Source organism: Lutra lutra, chromosome 9 (genome assembly GCF_902655055.1).
Source record: "Lutra lutra chromosome 9, mLutLut1.2, whole genome shotgun sequence".
Taxonomy (NCBI): domain Eukaryota; kingdom Metazoa; phylum Chordata; class Mammalia; order Carnivora; family Mustelidae; genus Lutra; species Lutra lutra.
The window spans coordinates 112,227,256-112,249,594 of record NC_062286.1 but is presented as its reverse complement, the minus strand read 5'-3'; the positions used below and the strand labels follow the sequence as shown (position 1 = coordinate 112,249,594).

The 22,339-nt window shown below is 41.0% G+C and overlaps 2 protein-coding genes across 8 annotated transcripts in view; one reads left to right on the top strand and one right to left on the bottom strand.

The window, feature by feature from the left end:
* Nucleotides 1–518: 518 nt before the first annotated feature.
* TRMT6 (tRNA methyltransferase 6 non-catalytic subunit) lies at nt 519–13,067 on the bottom strand. Of its 3 annotated transcripts, none has more exons than XM_047743733.1 (11): nt 12,778–13,067; nt 8,992–9,119; nt 7,701–7,810; nt 7,043–7,134; nt 6,830–6,913; nt 6,440–6,564; nt 5,124–5,482; nt 4,662–4,747; nt 3,530–3,632; nt 3,340–3,426; nt 519–1,984 (listed from the first exon to the last, which is right to left on the bottom strand). In XM_047743733.1, exons 1-11 carry the CDS (start codon nt 12,903–12,905, stop codon nt 1,793–1,795), a joined length of 1,494 nt encoding a protein of 497 aa, XP_047599689.1. In that variant the 5' UTR covers nt 12,906–13,067; the 3' UTR covers nt 519–1,792. The 3 variants fall into 3 exon arrangements, with proteins under 3 accessions (XP_047599689.1, XP_047599688.1, XP_047599690.1); XM_047743732.1 differs by having other exon boundaries at nt 12,774–12,962; XM_047743734.1 differs by lacking the exons at nt 7,701–7,810; nt 8,992–9,119 and having other exon boundaries at nt 12,778–12,908.
* Nucleotides 13,068–13,191: 124 nt separating this feature from the next.
* Nucleotides 13,192–22,339, top strand: part of MCM8 (minichromosome maintenance 8 homologous recombination repair factor) — a 46,793-nt gene continuing 37,645 nt past the window's right edge. For 2 of the 5 annotated variants that reach the window (XM_047743730.1, XM_047743727.1), the window contains exons 1-7: nt 13,193–13,530; nt 15,731–15,883; nt 16,211–16,294; nt 18,131–18,213; nt 18,826–18,975; nt 20,883–20,986; nt 21,980–22,178. In XM_047743730.1, coding sequence (XP_047599686.1) covers nt 15,736–15,883; nt 16,211–16,294; nt 18,131–18,213; nt 18,826–18,975; nt 20,883–20,986; nt 21,980–22,178 — 768 coding nt within the window. In that variant the 5' untranslated portion in view covers nt 13,193–13,530; nt 15,731–15,735. Of the gene's footprint in view, nt 13,531–13,654; nt 13,657–15,724; nt 15,884–16,210; nt 16,295–18,130; nt 18,214–18,825; nt 18,976–20,882; nt 20,987–21,979; nt 22,179–22,339 lie in introns of all 5 variants that reach the window. The other 3 variants (XM_047743728.1, XM_047743731.1, XM_047743729.1) reach the window with 3 other exon arrangements.

The following is a 22,339-nucleotide window of genomic DNA, read 5'->3' as shown; positions in this document are numbered from 1 at the left end:
TTGGAGGTGTTAAACAATCCAGATTTAATAAGTCCACCAGGGAATTCTGGCACACACTAAGTTTTCAATTTTTGAATTAAGCATCAGTCCTCAAAGATGAAGTACATTATATGCAAGAGAAAAAAAAAATAACACGTTAAGGTTAACTTTTGCTGCTGGTACATGACAGGAGTTCACAAGTCAGCTCCAGGGGTGGCTCCATGGGCACACGCCTTGATAGCGCTGATGTCCAGAATGAATGAAATGAGAGGAGCCTTGAAAACTGGATGAATCCCGAGGAGAGGATTTAAACAAGAGCAACCAGTGGAGACCAGCCACTACAGAATCCAGTCTGTGCACACATGTTCTCCTGAACAAACCGGGACAGGTTGTATGTGGGTGGCGACTGTTTGCAAGGACATATTCAGTGAGGTGTCAATTTGGGCCTGTTTTCTTATACAGACCACGTGTCACAATCAGTTGAAAGCCAGTGATTGCAGTGTCACTGACCCCATCATTAATGTAAATCAGACAACTCATAATAGGAAACACTTTTATTCTTTAAAAGCCATTGTTTTAAGAAAAAGGAATCAAAACTGTACTGGTTGGTGATCACATTGACCATTATCAGGATAGTACATGCTATTAGGAAAATGTTATTTCTTTTTGTCTGAGATGCTCCTTGCTGATCAGCATCTATGCTATAACGATGTCAACGATACACATTACGAGCATATTTAGTGAGCAAGACAAGGGCCACAGCTTACTCTAAATACTTTCCTTGGCTGTAGCAGATGACCACATTTGATTATACATTTTCAGAGCTTAGAAAGACTAACCATCTAATCATGCCAGAGCTTAACAGACCAGCATTAATAATCACCAAAAAAGGCACTTTAAAATACACTTGACAAGGAGTGATGCTAATGCAATGAGAACTGGTCAAAGCCCTGCACTAAACTTTGTCATAGATCATATAAATAGTGCATTCTCTGTTTCCATACGTATATATAAATATATATGTGTGTATAACCAACAACCATAAACACGAGTGTGTCTATCTCTGTAAGTCTCTGGATGGGGGAAAAAAACCCTTGCTGTCTCCTTTAGCTTAATAAAACACAAAAATTCTAGGCATTTCACTCGGAACAAAGAATGGGGAGATGGGCAAATTAACGCAAAAAAGTACCCTACTACCCCTTTGTGTATTGACCCAAAAAAGCAGTACAATAAATACTCAGAACTTTCCTAAGTTGTCAACTAGTAAAATAAAAAAATCTAGTGTTTTAAAAAAGTTTATTCCACTGGAGGGAACAGGGAGGGTATTTTTGGTGCTGTCAATCTCATATACTCACACATCCATATTGCTTCGATTGAAAAGAGTGGAATGAACACAAGAAATCTCTTCCACAAATTCTTTCTTTCAGTACCCAAGTTTTGGATATGTTGCGTCATTCCACTTAGTTTAACGTATAAACGAAGTCTTGTATAAAGATATTTTTAGGATGTCTAAATTCTCAAGATATTTTCACAGAGTACTACAAGTACTTAGAGGATTTTTGTGAAATCAACACAATTGGCCACATACACACTAGTCCACTGTGTACACCCCAGGCTTGGGTGTTCTGGCTCGATGTTCTCATAGACCAAATTTATCTGTTCCAGAGGTGGACAAAAGGCTTACTCGTCCTTCCCAGGAACAAGTGTATAGACTTACTTTTAGAAGATGAGAAAAAAATTAGTGATGGCATTTAAAGTTTAATTACTAACTGTATAACGCCTGAGGAAAAAAATCAGAGCAATTTCTGGAAGGTTAAGAGTCAGACTCCGGGCATTTCCGTTTTTTAGCTGCTGGCTCTTCAGTCTTGTGTGATTCTAAAGTGCTTGCGTTGGATTTGAGACTGGGGTCGGCTTTAAGGTTATCCATGGCGACAGTGAAGCCTGAGAGAAGGTACCCCCCACCTCCGCTCATCAGTAGTTTGGGATGACTTCGATCTGGCAAAACCTAATCAAAACAGAAAGACATTCATGTTTTCCCAAGCAGATAAAGCACATGCTAACAATACACATGCCAGAACTCAGAATTCAAATGACAGAGATTCTCTTGAAGATTTAATCCAATCAATCTCTAAAGAGCACCTTCCTTCACGTGCAGATTAAAGTGTAGAAACTGGTTTTAAGGATTTTCTTCTGAAAAATAAAACTGAAGCTGCTGCTCTCAAACCTGAGGCAAGTTTCTAGTGGCGAACCAGCAAATGTCTGTGTTGTACTCTGGACCTGCACATAGCTTTCTTCCTACTGGCTCCAGGAAGCTTCACGGCCAATAGTGGAGTGTGGGTCCATGGAGAAGTAGCTACTGGACATATCCAGAGCTTCCCTCCCCTGATACCTTGTTAACTCCGACACAATCTCTTCTCTGCTGTTACCATAGCTCAAGAAGATCACTGCCATGTAGGGCGGAGTCTGCTCAGGGCCTCGAGTATCCTGGATCAAAGCAGTAGATGTGCAAGCAGCAGGGCAGGGCCTGTGGTGGCCACGGAGGTACTCCCTCAGTTCTCCCTTCAAGAGGGAACCAGCTGTGAGGAGTTCACGGGGCACAAAGCCTCTAGCTGCTGCTTCTTTGGGATCCTGAGCAGCATGCATACACAGGGAGGCCATGGGCTGCTCCAAGTTGATTACTGAGCATGGGTACCCAGGACCGCAACACTTCTGCCCAAGACAGGGCTCCTTTATTGGGCAAGCTTTGCTCTGGGGTTCCCCATCATCCTGGCTGAGACTTTCTGGAGGCAGCACTGCAGGCTTTTCCTCCCCCTCTTCCTTTCTCCCCCTCCTTTTGCAGCAGTCAGACCTCAAACACGGTCTGAGGGCTTTCCTACCTGGCTCTGCTCCCTCTCCTTCTCCTCTTTCAGAGGCATCTTCCCCCATAAATCCCTTATACTTCTAATTCCATCTTAGCGTATGCCTTCCAGAGGACCTGAACTGATGTTGGACCCACCAGTAAATCCTGAAAATCTGCTGCAAAGACATCTCAGCTGAGAGGGCAGAGTCACTTTCTTGTTGGCCTAGGGATTTTGCTATCACCAGTTATTCCCTCCACAGTGATCTTGAGGCCTTGGAGAAACACGAATCATAACTGTTTGCATTTAAGTGGCTCTGGACTGGAGTTTCAGAGTAACAGATCCTGACATGAAGGAGGAGAAAGGGTCAGAAGAGCCACGGCACTTTGTCTGAGTCACAAGCAGGAGATTCCTTCACCTGTAGATGGAGATACGGGCATCTACTTCACAGCTTCTGGCGCCACTGCAGAGAGCCAGCGGCTCAGGAGAGCAGCCCCCTGGAACCAGCTAGAAGAACACATACCTGGTAATTCCTGAGCCAGGTTTCCGACAGCCTGAGATTGATGACCCCTCCTCTTTCCCGCAGTTTTGTGTAGCATTCCAACAGGGGCTAAAGGCAGAAACAGAATTCTGTTAAGAATGCCTGTGAAGGCTGTGATTTGAGTATTAACACTCAGACGCAAGAACTCCCAGCTCTTCCGCATCAGCAGTACCTCTTTATACTGACAGTACACCACAAATGGTCTTGAAGGGGCCACGAAGTCCAGCAAAGACAGCAGGAGTGGAGTGGGATGGAAACGACTAGCAACAATTAAACTGCAAAGAAAACGTTAGACAAATTATTTCTCTCCTCGGCAAGGTAGAGCATAGATTTTTATTATGTATGTATGTATGTATGTATTTATTTATTTATTTGACAGAGAGAAATCACAAGTAAGCAGAGAGGCAGGCAGAGAGAGAGGAGGAAGCAGGCTCCCTGCTGAGCAGAAAGCCCGATGTGGGGCTCGAACCCAGGACCTGGGATCATGACCTGAGCCGAAGGCAGCGGCCCAACCCACTGAGCCACCCAGGCGCCCCAAGCATAGATTTTTAAATGCATTTAAAATGACCATCTACTGGGATGCCTGGGTGGCTCAGGCATTGGGTTGAGCGTCTGCCTTTGGCTCAGGTCATGATCCCAGGGCTCTGGAATTGAGTCCTGTGTCGAGCTCCCTGCTCTGCGGGGAGCCTGCTTCTCCCTCTTCCTCTGCCACTACCCCTGCTTGTAGTCTCTCCCTCTCAAGTAAGTAAAATCTTCAGAAAAAGTGATCATCTATTCATTTGCCATGACTCACACAAGGAAGAGCTTTAAATACCACATTCCACAAATTCCCCCCCAAAATAAAATCATGTGTTTCTAAGAAACACAAAATGAACTAAAAGCTCTTTTGGTGCTTGGCAACTCTAAATAGCATTTAATGACATTCTTGACTTTAAAAAATCATCTGGAAACAAATCCAACATTGTAATTCTGCCTTTGCAGATATCAGCATCTACGTGTCCTGTCAGGTTTCCTTAGCCTTTACCATTAGCCAGAGTCGCATCAATCTGAATGACCTGCCCCCACATATAGCAGGACCACACAGACCCATCTGACACACCATCACTGGAGACACTTCACATTTCTTCTAGAACTCTGAAACCAACGCAATTTCCCACATCCACCAGATACAGCCTCCGGTCTTAAAAAACGCAAGACAGATTCATCGTCTCTGCTCTGACTATAATCGAAGCAGACACACGAAGAATTCCGTGTGAAGCACAGCCCACGGATTCCCAGGTATCTGTATTCCTTCATCAACGTACCCATCTGAGTTTCTTTCACTCAGCAGAGCAGCAGCCTCTAAGTGTCTTTTCCTTTGCTCTTCTTGTCTCCTCTGCTTTTCCTGAATCTTCAAGAAGAAAAAGAAGAAATTAGCATACTGAAGTCATTCAATCAGGTTTATGGAAATGATGGTCTGTCAAAAATTTCAACGGTATTTATCGACCTGGACTAAAGCAACAGAAGGTCATTCATGAGGAAGCTGGAAACACACAAACCCGTTTGTTAAAGAACCATCAGTAAGCTACCTACACAATGCTCCTGGATCCCAAAGCTCCGTCCCAAAGAATACATGACACACGTGTGCACACCTATGCACACATTTTCTCCGTCTGCTCTGATATTTATTATCTTGGGCACAGATGCTCCAAAGCCACACCAAATCTCAGTGCCAAATGAAACTCGGAGAGGAATATTATGAAGGTAGGGGGACTCTTAACACTTACATAATCCTTTTTGCTTCCTCTCTCTTTAGACTCCTTATAGTCTGGATCTTGCGAGACGATTTCCACTGTTTCCTGTTCCGGTGGGTGATGGCTCTCCTGCACTTCTGCCACGTTGTCTTCATTCTCCTGTTCCGAAGTCTGTTTTTCCTCCAGGGTGCCATTACTTTCTTCAGCAGAAGCACCGTCTTTAGGCTCTGAAGATAACATCTCCGCAGAAAATGTTCCATTTAGGAGACTGTCCACTTTGTTGAGTGGGAAATCATAAAGACCACTGAGGAAAGATTTGGGGAATCCAAAACATGCTGTTGCTGCCCGAACAGGTCCACCTCCGGGGTACAGCTGAATAATGGAACCAAAACCTGAAGAGATTAAAAAAATAAAGGTCTCCTGGATGGAGGGGATTCTAGACTCAGGACACCCTTAGGGTCCTCCACTGTAAGAAGACTGAAAAGTCTCCACTCTTTGCAGGGGCTGCGGGATAATGCAGCTCCCCCTGGCGGTCGTTTAACCCATGAATATTCCCAATGAAGGAAATAACAATTCCAGAACACATGAACCTCCTCCACGTGACGCTATGGTAAAACCGTATGATCTTGCAAATTTGGGTGTCACGTGATTGGCGATTGGCTCTCAGCTTTCCCCCAGTTTGAACCTCAATTAGGGCAGCTCAAAGTTCTTACCTGCCACAGGTTAGAGGGAGGGCAGGCAAACCAGGCTGTGTGCGTTCCTCCAGGACAAAATATACCCCACATAGTCTTCTCATCCAATCCCCTCAATTCTGGCCAATAAAATGAGAACCAGCTATCCAAGAATTTACTGAAATCACTGTCCTGGAGGTCCAAGCCGGCCAAAGGCTTCTTAAACACCCCCACTGATACTGAAGTTGGGGAAAGGGCAACTGCCATCCAGCGGCACCGACACAGCACTGGCTGAGAGATGTGGACTCTGCACGAAGGTCACAGGGACTAGGGTGGTGTGGGCCCACCCAAGCCATTTCGTGAATCTTGTAGTAATTCAGCCTCACTTTCTGTACCCTTACTTTTTTTTTTTTTTTAAAGATTTTATTTATTTGACAGAGAGAGATCACAAGTAGGTAGATAGGCAGGCAGAAAGAGAGAGGGGAGAAAGCAGGCTCCCTGCCAAGCAGAGAGCCCGATGCGGGACTTGATCCCAGGACCCTGAGATCATGACCTGAGCCGAAGGCAGAGGCTTAACCCACTGAGCCACCCAGGTGCCCCATGTACCCTTACATTTTTTAAGCCCTTCTACTCACATCATGGTAGTGCTCTAATGAACCTAAAAATGGTAACTCTTACCTCCCATCCGTTCCATCATTGCACCCAGCACCAAGCCTGCACAGGTTTCCATTACAATCATTTTATTGCCAGCACGGACATTTCCCAAAGTCAACATCTGGGCTAGTGTATCATATCTCATGTGGCTAAGGAAAAAAGAATGATTTGTTTATTTTTAGCTAAGCAGAAGCAGCTATTTTAATCATTTTTTTTAAGTTTTGTTTATTTCATAAAAATTATGTTGATAAGATTATAGATTGTTTTGGAGGCAACAGTAAAAAGAACTTACAATTCATGAGGTAGGAGGACACTTTATGCAGGTGAGCAAGTTTTTCATTTTACTTAAAATCATGACTGTTCTTAAAGATATATTTTCCCCCAATTATACTTTTGAAAGGAAACAAAGCGTACTTAATTTTTCCAGGTTCTCTTGCATAATACATAATTGAAAGAATGCGGGTGGATGGCTTCACAACAGTAATGATGGCTTCATACCTGGGGGAAGAAAAAAGAAGACATCAGTTTTTAAAAACTGGCTTAAAAATACTTTATTTTTAATAATAAACATTTTATAAACCTATAAAGATATAATACTTTCATCCTTTTTGAACAAAATCCACTTACTTCTTTTTCTTCTTTTTTATATATTTATCTTGAGCAAATTCTGTCTTGTCCCGGAATGTTGTACTATTTTCAATTAACTGCTGAACTATTTCCTATAAGAAAAGGAGCAAGCAGATTTCCTGAAACTTTATTTCCATGGAAATGGTAACTTCAAAGGTTTCTTACCCTAGAACGTATCCAAAGGTCTGATTTTCCAGTCCCTTTTCCACAGAAGTCTAAATAAATAAACTGCATTTTTTTTTTTACCTCTACCTAGAACTTGTATTAAAATACAAGTACTTTGTTAACTGTACTTAAAACAGGATAAAAAAAACAAAAACAAAAACAGAACTACATAATAAAGGGAGAAGAGATATAAAGGAAATTTTCCTTCCTGAAGACACTGGCTGAAAACATTACTGAAAATGAACCAAGTTAAGCTTTGATAGTCACTAAGTTATTAAATTCTCTTTTGCTAATAATATCAGTTGTCACTCACTTACATTCCTGTATATAAGAAATGAAATCTTTCATCTACTGAATGGCATGTACAGATCAAGCTGTTGCTAAGAGAAAAAGCAGTATTTTTATATTTCACCTTAAGTAAATCCTGCTTTAAAATCCAAGCAATTTCCTCAATACCAAACAAAAACAAAACACAACATCCTTTGAATATTACCTCTCCTTTAATGCCTTTGTCCTTTAAAGCTTTTATGTCATCTTGAGTAAGTCTCTGGGATTTCCCATCATCAATTATATTTCGATTATCAGTGCCTGCTTCTTTGGTCTCTAAGGAAGGAAATTGCTTAATGACATTGATGATCTGTAATTATGTAAAATCTTTCTTCTTCTAAGTTCATGTCCACATCTAGCCCATCCTGTACATGCTCTGGCCCCCAATGACCTTTTCTGACCTTTCCTGGCCCCTGTGCTTCAGCCATGCTGCTCTTCTGTTCCTTAAGCACACCAAGCACAGGCTCACTGTGGGGCTTTGGCACCTGCTGCTCCCTCCACTTGTGAGTGCCCTCATGGCAGAGGTCTAGCTCCTTTCCAGCCCTTGGACTGAGCTCATCCTCTCAACGTCTCATCCAGTCAGCCTCCAGTACACCTCCCTGCTTTACCATCTTCACAGCACACATCACTATCTGCAAGTGTGTGTTTGCTTTTCTACTTATTCTTGGTGTTCCCCACTGCTCTGTACACTTTATGAGATGATTTAGACAATGCCTAATCATGCCTGGCACAGATTTGGTGCTCAATAAAAATATGGAGGTTAGTTTAAAAGTACTTAATTAACTGGTTTGAACCAAAACTTCAACAGCATTGTAGTTATTTGATTTTAAAAATTAATTATTTTTATCTTTACTAATAAACTATTTTACATACGTTTATTTCAACAAATATTGAAATATTTAATTTTAACTAAGAATAACCACTAAAATTACGGGGTGTTTGCTATAGGCAAGGCACTGTTAAGAACTTCCCATGTGTTATGTGACTGAAACTGGCTACAGCCTAGACATTAAATGTATTTATGGATCCATTTTACAAATGCAGATAGAAGACCTAGAGAAACCAAGTAACCTGCCTAAGATTACAAGGCAAGTGATGAAACTGGAATTAAACCTAGTCAGTTAAATTCGAAGCCAGATTCTTAACTGCCTGCAGCTGTTATGGAACTTCGGGGCATTGAAAGGAGTCTACCTGCCCTTACACTGAAGTAGCAAGGATTCTTCTAGGATTAAAAACTTGTCCCAAAGTCAGAAAGCCAGTTAATGATGGGCTGGAGCCAGAATCCAGGTACCCAAAGCCAAAGGCAGACCTTTCTTCATTCCACCAAGCTCCAGTTCTTAGATTACAAGTTTAAATTTCTTTGGGGATAGCCTGAGTTAGCATTTTAGAATTGGGGTCAACAGGTTTCTGACTAGCCAGCTCGAGAGCACCTATTTCATATACCCAAAGTAGTGCACCTGAAGCAGGCTCTTCCTTCTTCTTCTTAGGCTGAAGGCTTCCTCCATTGGTCACTTCAAATGTGGTTCCATAACTATGGCCAATGACGTTATCCAGATAGAACCACTGTTTTTCAAAAGTTACTTTTCTAGGGAAGAAAATGCAATTAGCTGAATCTCATTTGCATTCAGTATAGAAAAAAAAGGTTTAATCAAGTTTATTTCAAAACTGGTCTCCATAAAGAACGATCAGCAGCATTACCTCTGAACATAAACTGACAAATGAACTAAAGAGAACTGGGTTGGGGCAGAGACATAAAATAGTAAGAACATATAAAAACACTGAATTTGGAAGGAGAAACAAGGACAGAAGACCTTCTTCTGAGGCATTGGTCTGGCTCCAATTTTGCACTGACAGGATGTCCACTCACAGCTTTGTGGATTTCCTGTACAGCATAAAGGGTCACCGAGACTGCCAGGCCACTGGACACATACCATCACACTACCTGCAACTCTAACTAGAAAACTCTTGAAACTGAACTATCATTGGGATGACAGGGATTCAACAAATTCCCTGGTCTAACTGGCTATTTTCTTTCAAAATTATCTAGTAAAAACAGAGTTGCCTAGTTGGCTTAGTCAGTAGAGAATGAGATTCTTGATTTCAGGGTCATGAGTTCAAGCCCCACACTGGGTATGGAGTCTACTTAACATACAAACAAATTATCTAGTAAAGGCAAATTATATTTACAAGTAAATATCATTGACAATCTATACATTTCGAAATGGTGCTTAACACTGACAATGCTCTACTGAGGATCGGGCAACATCAGCTTTCCCCATTACCTGGATTTTTATATTATCATTTAAAAGGAAAATTCCACAAAAGCAAAAAAAAATTTTTCCCAAAAAAGAAAACTAATATCCATTGAGTGTTGACCAGTGGCTAGGCAGTATGTGCCAGTGTGTTTCATACTTTTTTTATTTAATTCTCACAGTAATCCTAGGACATAGCTCCTTCCACAAGAGCAATCTGAGCTTAGGGAAAAGTATCTTGTCCAAGATTCACAGTTACAAAGTGGAAGCTGGGATTAAAATCCGGGTCTGCCTGACCCCAAAGCCTGCTTCCTTCTACCATACCACACAGTCTGCTCCAGAAAAGGCTAATGGATCTCAGGAAGCCCTGCCTAATTTTAGGACATGACCCATGTCTACAGAACTCTGAATCCTGGAAGACACATACTGTTTAATTTTGTTTGTCCCCCACCTACACCTTCTTCTCCTTTCTCTGTGCCCCAGGAGTCTATGACAGATACACAGACCACATCACCCAGACTCAATTGCCAGAACTTTCCCACCATTACTAGACCCTGGGTGCGTCACCACTCTCTGCTGGTTCTCGAAACCTTCCCACACCACTGTATGCATATGTATCACATCTTCATTAAATCTCCTCACTTGAGTCATCCGAGCAAACTCCTGTGAGATCCTAAGTGATCCAGATAGGGTCAATTCTTGTTCTTTGCTAGGTGCCCAGTTTCTATAACATAGCAGAATATAACAGATTTTTAAAATATTTGCTGACATAAGTCCAGTCAATTCAGTTGAAACTCAGTTCAGCCCAGACGTGCACTCCATACGCTCACCCCTTGAGCACCCTGGTGCTAAGGAAACACTGAGCTGGGTGGGGTTTACCCTTCTTGAGGCTGGTCTGATATTCAAAGAAGGGTGGGTCGCTCAAACTGATGCGTGGCAAGAGGTCACTGCCCCAGTCAGGAAAATGGGGCCGAAGAATATGATGCCATGTCTTCGCTGAGAAGGAGTGGGATTTGCAGAGTCTTCTTCTCAAAAAGTCAGATTGCTTCTGCCCATCCAGATGCATACAGACCCAAAAAAAAGTGAAGGGAGAATCTGCCCTGGGATGTAGACAAGCTCAGAGGGTCATATACTAAATAAAATGGCAACTAATGCACTGGCTTCTGCCAAGAAAAGTAATGAAAAGTGTTTCCAAAGAAGTATGTCTCGAGTGCTTCCAGAGAACTTTTTGAAATGAAGATGTTATTACCTGCCTTATTGTTAATGGAAAAGCTTTGTCTAAAAAAAAAAAAAACAAACCACATTAACAACCACATTTTAAAATTAACCAACTTAAAAGTATGAGAAAGAAAAGGAAGAAAAACCAAAATTTCACCTGCATGGTCATTATACAGCTGTGTAAACTTTGGTATCATTTCATCAAACTTACAAGGACTGTGCTGCACCGCTGTACTTCAATTAAATAGTTTAAATAATTAGCACTGGCTCTTTCCAAAAAGTATATACTTGAAGGCTGGCCCATATTTTTAATCAGAAATTCTAAAGAGAAAATGGTGCAGATATTATATTTGTGGACTAAAGGAACCCCACCCCCAATATTTCTTTGTCTTTACTAAACTGATTCTTCTTTTTTTTTTTTTTAAAGATTTTACTTATTTATTTGAGAGAAAGACAGTGAGAGAGAGCATGAGAGGGAGAAGATCAGAGGGAGAAGCAGACTCCCCGTGGAGCTGGGAGCCATATGTGGGACTCCATCCCAGGATTCCGGGATCATGACCTGAGCCGAAGACAGTTGCTTAACCAACTGAGCCACTCAGGCGTCCTCCTAAACTGATTCTTATGCAATAGACTTGGCTGTCACCAGCATGCTGCTTTGGGGACTGTTACTTGACTATTTTCTAATGACACCTGTTTCACTTTAAATACCAATCAACAGTTTGATTCACAGAGGAGTAAAATAAGTCACCTCATGTGCGCACTTAGAAACTCCCAATCTACCACTACGTGGCCTATGGTCTGCACAAAGCTGTTCTCTTGACACTGAACTCAACTTATTTCATTGTCAAAAGTACCGTAATAACCTAACTCAAAAGAAAGTTTGGTTGTACTTTTCAGAGAATTAACGGAAACACCTCAATACATTTCAGCATTAATGAGCTGTTAGGGGGTAACAACCTCACCACCCCTGCCAAGAAGCTCCCCAAAATTCCCACTTTTCTAATATTAAAACAGAGCTGTAACTAATCAACAGGATCAAAAATCAAGCATAATTTCAAGTTTTGAGACCTTGAGCAAACTGCTTTTGAGAAATGTAACTTTCCTAGACCTGGCATCCCTTCCTGTAAAGTGAAGGAACGCTAGAGTGATCCTATGGGCTATGAGAAGTTCTCCAACATTATTACGTCTAACAGTTACTCCAGTTTGGACAGAGAGAAGAGCCTGAGGGACAGAAAAGGTCGGAGAGGTTTCATTTTTTGTGGGATTGATCCTGCTCAGGAAATAGGGACTAAGGCAAGGGAAAAGGCAAGGGAGGGGAGGACCTTGAGAGGTAAGGATATCAGAGAATGATTGATGGGTTCTTTGAGGTAACAGGAGAGAACATCTCACGGACTTGGAAGAACCCTAGGACAGAAGGAAATGTAAGCGTGGGGAGCGGGGAGGGCACCTGAGCACCCGAGGGGCAAGAATGGGAAAGGGACCCTGTGGAAAGATTGAGAGGGATGTTGAGGGCAGAAGGCCAGATTTGAAATCATGGAAGGAGTACTCTGTGGGAAGACAGGAGTGATAGATGAGACCCCAAGGGCCGAGAATGGGATGTTGGGGGAAAAGGCCTCTCTGTAGGAAGACCAAAAGGAAATAACGAAAGAGGAGGTTGGGAATCTACAGAATCAAGAATGGGACTCTGGTGGAAAGGGCTCTGTGGGAAGACCTGGGGGAAGGAGTAACGAGAAAATGGGGACGGGAACCCCTAAGGCCAGCGACCTGACTTACTTTCTCCGCTGGACTTGCACTGCTTTGAACACATCTTCCCGTTTCAGCACCACGAAGTCGCCGTCGCGGATGCGGTGGTCCCCGGGATGCGGTGGCTGTGGGCCCGGCAGCTCTCCTGAGCCCTCCATGGAGCTTAGCCGGTCTCGGGGTTCTGCAGCGTCTCTCCGGCCCCCAGCGCCCCGCCCCTCGTGCTCTGCGGTCGCCGCGGCCAGCCTCACTACCACAAGCCGAGTGGACGCAGAACCCTCCGACCGGCACCGCCCCCACGTGCTGCGCGCCGCTTCCGCTTTCCGGTCGGAACCTCCGGACGGCTTCCGGCAGCCACACGGTTTCCGCCTGGCCGAACTCCTGCATTGGCTGCACTCTGTTCCGCCCCTCTCGTCTCGCCGTTCCTTGGACGGAAGTTGCGTCACAGGCGCGCCAAAAAAGAATTTGGAAGCCGACGAGTTCAGGTTGAGTAGCTAAACATCTTCCCGCGAGCCTCTGAGGTGTAGGGGGAAACAGGTCCCCGAGCTGCTCCAACAGATGAGACTTGGTCCCTGCGCGAGGACGTCAGGAGGACTGCGACCAAAGGGACTTCGGCTGGAGTCACCCGAGGAGATCAGACCTCAGTCTCTTCTTGTCCCCATCTGTCTCCCCCCCCCGCCACCCTTCTCCGGAACGAGGGGAGAGCCAGGCGGGGCGCACCAGCTGCCACCCAGGGCCCTGCCCAGCTGAGAACCGAAAGAGCTCTGGGACCTCTATTTTTTGCAAGTAAGAACAGCGTGAGGAGACCTAAATGAAGTAGGATATTTAACGAAGCACAGCAGACGCCGCGTGGCTCCTTTACTCAGTTCTGCAGTCGTATTTCTTGCGTTTGTGTTGGGATTTTTACTAGTTGTGCTCACTGTTCTCATTTGGGAAAAATACGGTATGTAGCGTTCTCGAAGGGGCGCTTCGTCTTGAGTTTGTGAAGACGGAGTTGGGAGCTCGCTACTGCCACCAAACAACTTTAATCTTGATCAGTTTCTTGGGGCTTCAGTTTCCTAACTTGCCATATGGTCTGGACGATTATCAGTTTTGTCTTGTCCCAACATTGTGAACTTTTTTGGTTATTAACTTATTTATTAATTAAATCCCTTCAGACAGATTTGGATACAGTCTTTTGTGAAGAATTGCACCCCAGTGTTCGGATATATTCTTTTTTTTTTGGTTTTTAATCCTTGGGATAGGAACTGTTTTTAAAAATAGGTTTTATTTTTTAGAACAGTTTTAGTTTACAGAAATTGCAGACAGTTCCTTATAATTTTCTCTTCTCTCCCCTCAGCCCGGGTTCCCCTTGTTAACACCCTGCAGTAGTGTGCTACATTTGCTGCAATTAATGGACCAGTATTGGTGCATTATTACTAGCTAAAGTCCAGAGTTTATGTTAGGGTTCACTTTCTGTAGTGCAATTCCATGGGCTTTGACAAATGCATAATATTGTATATCCACCACTAAAGGATCATACAGAATCATCTCACTGCTCTAAATTTGCCCTGTGCTCCACCCATATGAGTTATTTCATTTTATAGGTCACTTATATTTTGAATCTTTGATACTTAGCCAGAACTATCTTGGAGTTTAAAAAAAATGAGTATTTTGCTATGTACAAAACAAAATGTGAAGAGATAATTAGCAAAATAAAAAGGATTATATTAACAAATACAGGTGTATTATCAAAAAAACTATTGCATTTCAGCAAAATTATCTAAAAACTAAATTTAGTCAATATTCACCTAGAAATGATCTTTATTCTGTTGTCTTTTTAAGAAGTTAAGGTCCAGAAAATTAACTTCTTTCCCATTTCACTCCTACAGAGAGGAAAGATCGAAATGTGTATGTACTATGTCCCACTCCTATGCTTCTCCAGAAAGGTCTACATTAGTTGCCTATGTAAGAATATCCTTGTATCTCTGATAAAAGTGGATAGGACATGCAGGATTGACTATGTATAAGGGGCTGTGATGGCAATGTATTCCTAGTGTCACAGGTCAGGATATGTTCAGCCAGTGCTGCTCTTTAATAAGTCTAAAACACTATAAACAAGTCATCTCAGTGTTATTGTGTTATTTTCATTTCTATAGTAGGCACTCCTTGCAAACAGGTACAGTACTTTGTTTTTATACCATGAACATTCAGTATACTTGGTGAAGCACCGTGGATATACCTTAAAAAGAGATGGGGCCATTTGCAATGATATGAATAGAGTTAGTATAATGCTAAGCAAAATAAGTCAGAGAAAGACAAATATCATTTCACTCATATGTGTAATTAGAAACAAGTGAGCGAAGGTTGTCGGGGGAGAAAAACCAAGAAACAGACTCATATTAACTAGAGAGAACAAACTGATGGTTACCTCAGGAATGTGGGTCAGGGGATAGGTGAAATAGGTGATAATGGGATTAAGGAGTACACTTGTGGTGAGCACCAGGCTTGTATGGAAGTGTTGAATCACTATGTGGTACATCTGAAACATACTACACTGCATGTTAACTAATTGGAATTAAAAAGAAAAAAAGAGAGATGGGAATTAGAAGGATATCTGCAGAATGTTTGAAGCTACATCTCATATTACCATAGTGTACACTGTTGCAGGCCTGTTTGCTAATCTCAAACTAGAATACATTAATTTTTGGGGTGCATGGGTTGCTCAGTGGGTTGAGCCTCTGCCTTCTGCTCAAGTCATGATCTTAGGGTCCTGGGATCGACCACCGTGTCCGGCTCTCTGCTTGGCGGGGAGCCTGCTTCCCCCTCTCTCTCTCTCTGCCTGCCTCTCAGCCTGCGTGTGATCTTTGCCTGTCGAATAAATAAATAAAATATTTTTGAAAAAAAAAGTTTTAGAATACATTAATTTTCTCTTATTTACTGTGTTAATACATTTTGAGCACTGTTTTCACTGTTATTTTGATGAAGATTTTTTTCTTAGTCTTAGAAAATATGAATGGAGACTATAGAGGCAGAGGATTTGGACGAGGAAGATTTCAAAGCTGGAAAAGAGGAAGAGGTGGTGGGAGTTTCACAGGAAAATGGAGAGAGAGAGAACGTAGACCTGACCTGAATAAAACCACAAGAAAACATACTTCTGGTAGGGGAGGTCAAATATTGTTCAACTTTTTTTTTCCCTCAAGAGGGAAAGTATGCCTATCCTACAAAGTAGTTTAACTTAAATTTCAGTCTTATTTGATGTTATTCATTAAAGTAGCATTTAACCGTTAAGATAAAATATTTTTACTGAAACGTGTAACTTAATCTGTAACTACTATATATTTTGTCAGCTTTTCATTGCTGGAAGGAGAAGCAAATTGGAAAAAAATGTAATATATTTCTACTGACATAGCTCTTGCTTCGACAGCCCATATACTGTTTCTGCTGACATAGTATTCTGAGGGTTTTTTGTTTGTTTGTTTTTCAGAACAAACCCCACAGTCTTTGCTACTACAATCAACATTGGACCAGTTAATACCCTATAAAGGCTGGAAGCTTTATTTCTCTGAAGGTAGAGTTAAAAGTGCAAAAAGTACCATAAATTCTATTTTCATAACTTGTCTTTGGACAGCTCATATTACTATAATTCATTTGGCTTACTGATAGGTACTACCTTCTTTAATTTTAGTTCACCCAAACAAATCATCTTTATTTCAAGAATATTTTTAGGTTTTATATGAGGCAAGCAGAAACCACTCTAAGTATTTCAAAAAGAGGATGTAATACAGGGAATTGAATATACAGATGGAAGTCTAAAAGAGCAAAAGGGGAACACTGAGGTAAGCCCCCAGATAATAGTAGCTTCTGGAAGCAGCAACCATCCTTACGGCTGAGGGTACAAAAGGTAAGAAGTTCTGAGGTTGCCAGGACCTAGGAATTCAAAGGAAGGGCTGTTACTTCATCCTCTGCGGGCACCCTGCAAAGCTGTGCTTGGACCTCTGAAGGTAAGTTACCCTTCACACCTGTGCTCAGACCACCGCAGTGAATGAAGCTGCTTGTGGCTGGTAGCTCTGGTGGGAGGGCTACATGGCTGATGTGCAGAGCTGGAGGCTGGAACTACAGCTATTTTCTGCAGCTGGAGAGATGCTGAAAAGAATTAGAAACAAAAATAGAATCCTTTTTTGTTGCCACCTTCCAGTCTTTAAAGTGCCTTCAGTTGGCAAAACCTAGAGGAAATCTGGGAAATGCACTGTGCAGATCTCGATCATAGCATCACAGAGCAGAAAATAGAACAGCAGGCTTGGAATGGAGAGACCATCAACAGTGGTTTGTGTAGAAACACACTTAAGGGATCTCCCTTTTAATAATCAAGAACATCAGCTAACATCATATACCTGTTTTTTTGGTTTGGAGACTAGCCTTTTCTGCATTCTTAGAGTTTCTATGTTACATCTTTTATTAGTTATGGGTTACATGGTCATATATATTTGTGGGTTATTTTCCCACTAGATTGTGTACTTCTTTAAGGCAAGGATCTTGGCCCATAGCAAGCATTCAGTATTCATTTGGTGAATGAATAAAGCGCTTTACAAATGTTTTCTGTATTGAGAGTCGGGAGTCGGGTTTTTTTTTTTTCTTTTCTATTATATACACACATGTGTTTCATAAGTAGTCTGTCTTTTTTTGCTTTAGGATGCATTAGCTACCAGCACCTGCAATATGTGCCTAGCAGTTAGCCCAGAACATTAGAAGTGATCTCTAGACTGGTCCTAAAGATGAGTTCAGGGGCTGCCTTAGGTTTAATCATCTGTACTTACAAACTGCTTCAGAGTATTATTTCTCTGTGGAAGACCAATTTGAAAATGTTCTAGAACTTTACCCTGTAAAGGTTTTAGGAACAGAGTGAAGTGTAGTGATCTCTCTCCCCTGATTTCAGGATGTGGCAGTTAGGACTAGTAGAATTTACTTTGTAAAGACTTACTGTCTTTATCTCTGTTTCTGAGTAAGAATTTATTAATCATGTGTCTAGCTTTGGCTTTGTTATAATTATATATATATATAATTATAAAATAATTTGTTATAATTGTTTTAATTTTAAGCTTTATTATGTAAGCTATTTGAACTACTAGGTCCTATTAAGTGTCAAAGGTTCAGTACAAAGGTTCCCAGATGTTGGTGCTTTTAGAGAGAGTCACTTCCTATCTGCATTTAAGATTATGCAGACCTAAACTTGTTTTAGAATCTTAACTATTCACTCAGTACTTACCTATATTCTTACGAAAATGTAATCAGAATGCAAAGTAATTGGAAAAAGTCTTTTAGCATGTATACACATTTCTTCCATCTCATGAAAAATACATCTGTACACATGTGATTATTAGCGCTAATGCCATTTTGTTTGGATTAGTTTACAGCAGTAGCTCTCCTTTGATTCAGAAGATTCAAGCATTTGAACATTTTTTCACAAGTCGTATTGATCTATATGATAAGGTAAGATTCCTGTACAGCAAAGCTACTAGTCCACATTTATGTGTTGTTTTCTTGAACAATGTATTTGAGGTGTTATGATCAGTAGATGCTGCAGCCAGACTGCCTTGATCCAGATCCCACCTCTGCCACTTATTTGCAGTGTGGACTTGAGTGTATTTCTTATGTTCTTTGTACCTTGGTTTTCTCATGTATCAGTTGGGCATAATAGTATTAATACCACCAAGGGCTGTTAAGAGGCATAAATAAGGGGCGCCTGGGTAGCTCAGTGGGTTGAAACCTCTGCCTTCGGCTCAGGTCATGATCCCAGGGTCCTGGGATCGAGCCCCGAATTGGGCTTTCTGCTCAGCAGGGAGCCTGCTTCCCTTCCTCTCTCTCTGCCTGCCTCTCTGCCTGCTTGTAATCTCTGTCTGTCAAATAAATAAATAAAATCTTTTAAAAAAAAGGCATAAATAAGTTAATATATTTTAAATACTTTAAGTGGTACAAAGCTTACTGTACTTACTCATTGTTATCACTGTATAAACATGCTTTTTCAAAGTGTGTAATTGAATGTTTAGTTATAATAGTTAACTTAAAAATCCATCATTGCTTTCATGCCTTAATATTTTCTAGGATGAAATAGAAAGAAAGGGAAGTATTTTGGTGGATTTTAAAGAACTGACAGAAGACGATGAAATGGCTGACTTGATACCAAATATAGCAAATGAGTTGAGGGATACACCTGAGAAAACCTTGGCTTGCATGGGTCTGGCAATACATCAGGTAAAGACTTATCTTGTCTGGACTCTGTCAAAAAAAAATTTTTTTTTTAAGATTTTATTTATTTATTTGACAGAGGGAGATCACAAGTAGACAGAGAGGCAAGTAGAGAGAGAAAGAGAGAGAGAGAGAAGCGGGCTCCCTGCTGAGCAGAGAGCCCAATGCAGGACTCGATCCCAGGACCCTGAGATCATGACCTGAGCCGAAGGCAGTGGCTTAACCCACTGAGCCACCCAGGTGCCCCTCTGTCAAAATTTTAAAGGAAGATTTTACAATAACAGTACACTTTCTAAAAGATACCATTCATTCTGTATACAACAGCTTATCTAAATACAACACTTATTTGATTTGATTTAGTTTAGTCTATTGAAGATAATACAGAAATTAAAGAGCTCCTTGGAAACAGTCTCATAGGGAAGATAAGACAAGGATTGTGTTATCAGTTATGAACTTGGAAAGCAACCTCAGATTTAGTTTCCTATGACATGAGGCAAGTCACTTACTCTCCCTGAGAGTCTCCATATATAAACTGAAAATGATAGTATGTGCTGTGTCTGCCTGACTTTTTCCCAGGCTAGGTGACAAAACACATGTGAAAGTATTTAGGCTGCCAAAGAGGTAAATGCTTCAAGTAAAGAGTAGTAGATCTCAGAACAGGCACGGATAAAGTATTGTCTGTGGATAAAGTACTGGCTGTATTCAGAGATAGAGATAAGACCCTCAGTGAGTGGGGAGGAATGGGGAAAGCTCAGAGGAAGACTTTGTAGAGATGGTACAGTTATGATGGGTCTTAAAGTTGTATCTGAGAAGTGCACATAGAGCAGAGGAGGTAATGGTAGCGGGGTGCAAGGAATAGTTCATTACAAAGATGTGTACACTGTGTACACTGCTTTCTGGTCTCTACTGGAGACCAGAAACCTTGGTGTTGTCTTCAGAGTCCTCTCATTAGTTCTCTGTGTCCAAGTCACCACATTCTTTCATTTCTATTTCTGAAACATCTCTTAAATCCCCCTCTTTTCCACCTTTACTGCATCAGTCTTAAACCTTCATTATGTTTCCTAAGCTTGCTGGACCTGGTAGAACATGATCTGTCTTTGGAAACTGGTGACTTTTCTGCAAAGTGAAATCTAAATCCACTCTTTGGCATTGAAGGCCTTCCATGATCTAGTTCAACTTCCTCCACTTTCACTCACTATCATTCAGCTAAGCTGAGTTCTCCCCAGGATTCTTTCAATAGTCTGATCTCTTACACATGCTGTCCCTTAACCATGGAATGCCCCTTGCATTGCATGTCCAAATTTGGGGGGTGTGATGCTATTGTCTCTCCATGAAACCTTTCTCATGGCCTTTTCTTTGAAATTTGCATAGTATTTTGTCTCTAAATCTTTATGGTCTTTGTAACAATCAGAGCTATGTATGTGCATCTCATTTTCACTCTTAGATTGTCCACATACTGCTTTATATACAAGAGGTTATTAAATACTTATTTAATGTCAATGCCAGGGGAGCAGTTATTGAGTATTTCAAAAGTCATCTTTATCTTTTCTGTCTTAATAAATCACTGAATATGGAGAAATAGAAAAATGTTTTCACCAGAGCCTGTCCAGGAGGTAATAATAGCTTTAGGGCCCACTGTAACAACTTTTACTATTAAGCTTAGTTTGGACAGAAAGTAGTAGATAGGGATGCTGGAGTTTTCCAGTCCAGGGACCACAAAATCCCAGGTAAAACAATCCACTATAAAGTAAGTAGTCATAATTAAGTATCAGAGTTTTAAAGGGCTGTTAGAGTTCTGTTACTATTCTGCTCTGAACTGTTATATTCATAAACTTTGTATTTTCTGTAAAAGAGTTCTGTTTCAAGAGGATGTTTTGTTTTCCAACTTTTAAGTAAATACTTGTCCTGTTTAGGTGTTAACAAGGGACCTTGAAAGGCATGCAGCTGAATTACAAGCCCAAGAAGGATTGTCTAGGGATGGGGAAACAATAGTAAATGTGCCACATATTCATGCAAGGTGAGGATTTGCTAGTATTGAAGTAATATTTAGAATCTCACATTTAAGACTTTTAAGAATGAGAACCTTGTTTTATAAAGCCAAAGAAATTGGTAAAAAGGATATGAGTTCTTTGCTATCTCATTGGTTATAACACCCAAGTGAACCCCCTGAGCATTCTTTTTTTTTTTTTTTTTTTTTTAAGATTTTATTTATTTATTTGAGAGAGAGACAGTGAGAGAGAGCATGAGTGAGGAGAAGGTCAGAGGGAGAAGCAGACTCCCCATGGAGCTGGGAGCCCGATGTGGGACTCGATCCCTGGACTCCAGGATCATGACCTGAGCCGAAGGCAGTCGTCCAACCAACTGAGCCACCCAGGCGTCCCAACCCCCTGAGCATTCTTAAGAGATCATGACAAAAATAAACTTTTCCTTTCTAAATAAGGTGTTTTCCCAACCTTCATATCTTTATAAACATTGATTTTGGGTGTATACTTATCAAGTCCCTGCTATTTAATACTCTCTATAATACACTAAGTGGTGTGATTGTATTTTGTTGCATTTACTAGGTTTCTGTTAGACACAGAGCAAATTGCATTTTGTTTTTCTTTAATTCATCTTTATTTTAAGATTTTAAATTCTCATTAGAAGAAATGAATAAGATAATTACCAGGGTTTTTTTCTTTTCCTGAATTTATAGAAGACATTGTGTTAACAGTTTTTGAAAAAGAAGTTAGAAACTGAAAAGTCATTTTTTTGTTGCCAAAATTTTTCTGTTGGTATTATTTTTTTCCTTTTTTCCCTTAGAGAACAGCCAATGAAATAAGAAAAGGGAAGATTTAGCATTTTTTAATCTTTAAGAATGATTTAATTCTTGGGAAATTTCTGATGTGAAGGGATGATACGGTTGGAGTACTCCAGTTGCTCCTAAAAGGAAGTTGTGAAGATAGAGATAATGTCCACTGTTGGTTCATTTGTAAATTCACAGATAAATACATTCTTGTTTTTGTTCTAGGGTCTATAACTATGAGCCATTGACACAGCTCAAGAATGTCCGGGCAAATTACTATGGAAAATACATTGCTCTGAGAGGGACAGTGGTTCGAGTCAGTAATATAAAGCCTCTTTGCACCAAGATGGCTTTTCTTTGTGCTGCATGTGGAGAAGTTCAAGGTTTTTCTCTTCCAGATGGAAAGTATAATCTTCCCACAAAGGTAATATGTTCTTTAACTTAATTATTTATTTTGGCAAAGAAGGCAAATCAGTTCACAGAAAACATTTTCCAGTGTTTCTGAACACAGAGTTTATTTTTATTTTTAACTTTCAGTTTTTAAATTATGAAATACTTAAGGGTATAGAAAATAAAGAAATAAAA

Bases quoted from the DNA above. Each gene is read 5' to 3' on its own strand.
- TRMT6 (XM_047743733.1), bottom strand. From the start codon at position 12,905: ATGGAGGGCTCAGGAGAGCTGCCGGGCCCACAGCCACCGCATCCCGGG. The intron at 7,135-7,700 runs GTAATATTCAAA...CTTTTCTTATAG, and splicing joins ACAAAGGCATTAAAGGAGAG to GAAATAGTTCAGCAGTTAAT. The intron at 1,985-3,339 runs GTATGTGTTCTT...TGTTTTGATTAG, and splicing joins CCTGGCTCAGGAATTACCAG to GTTTTGCCAGATCGAAGTCA.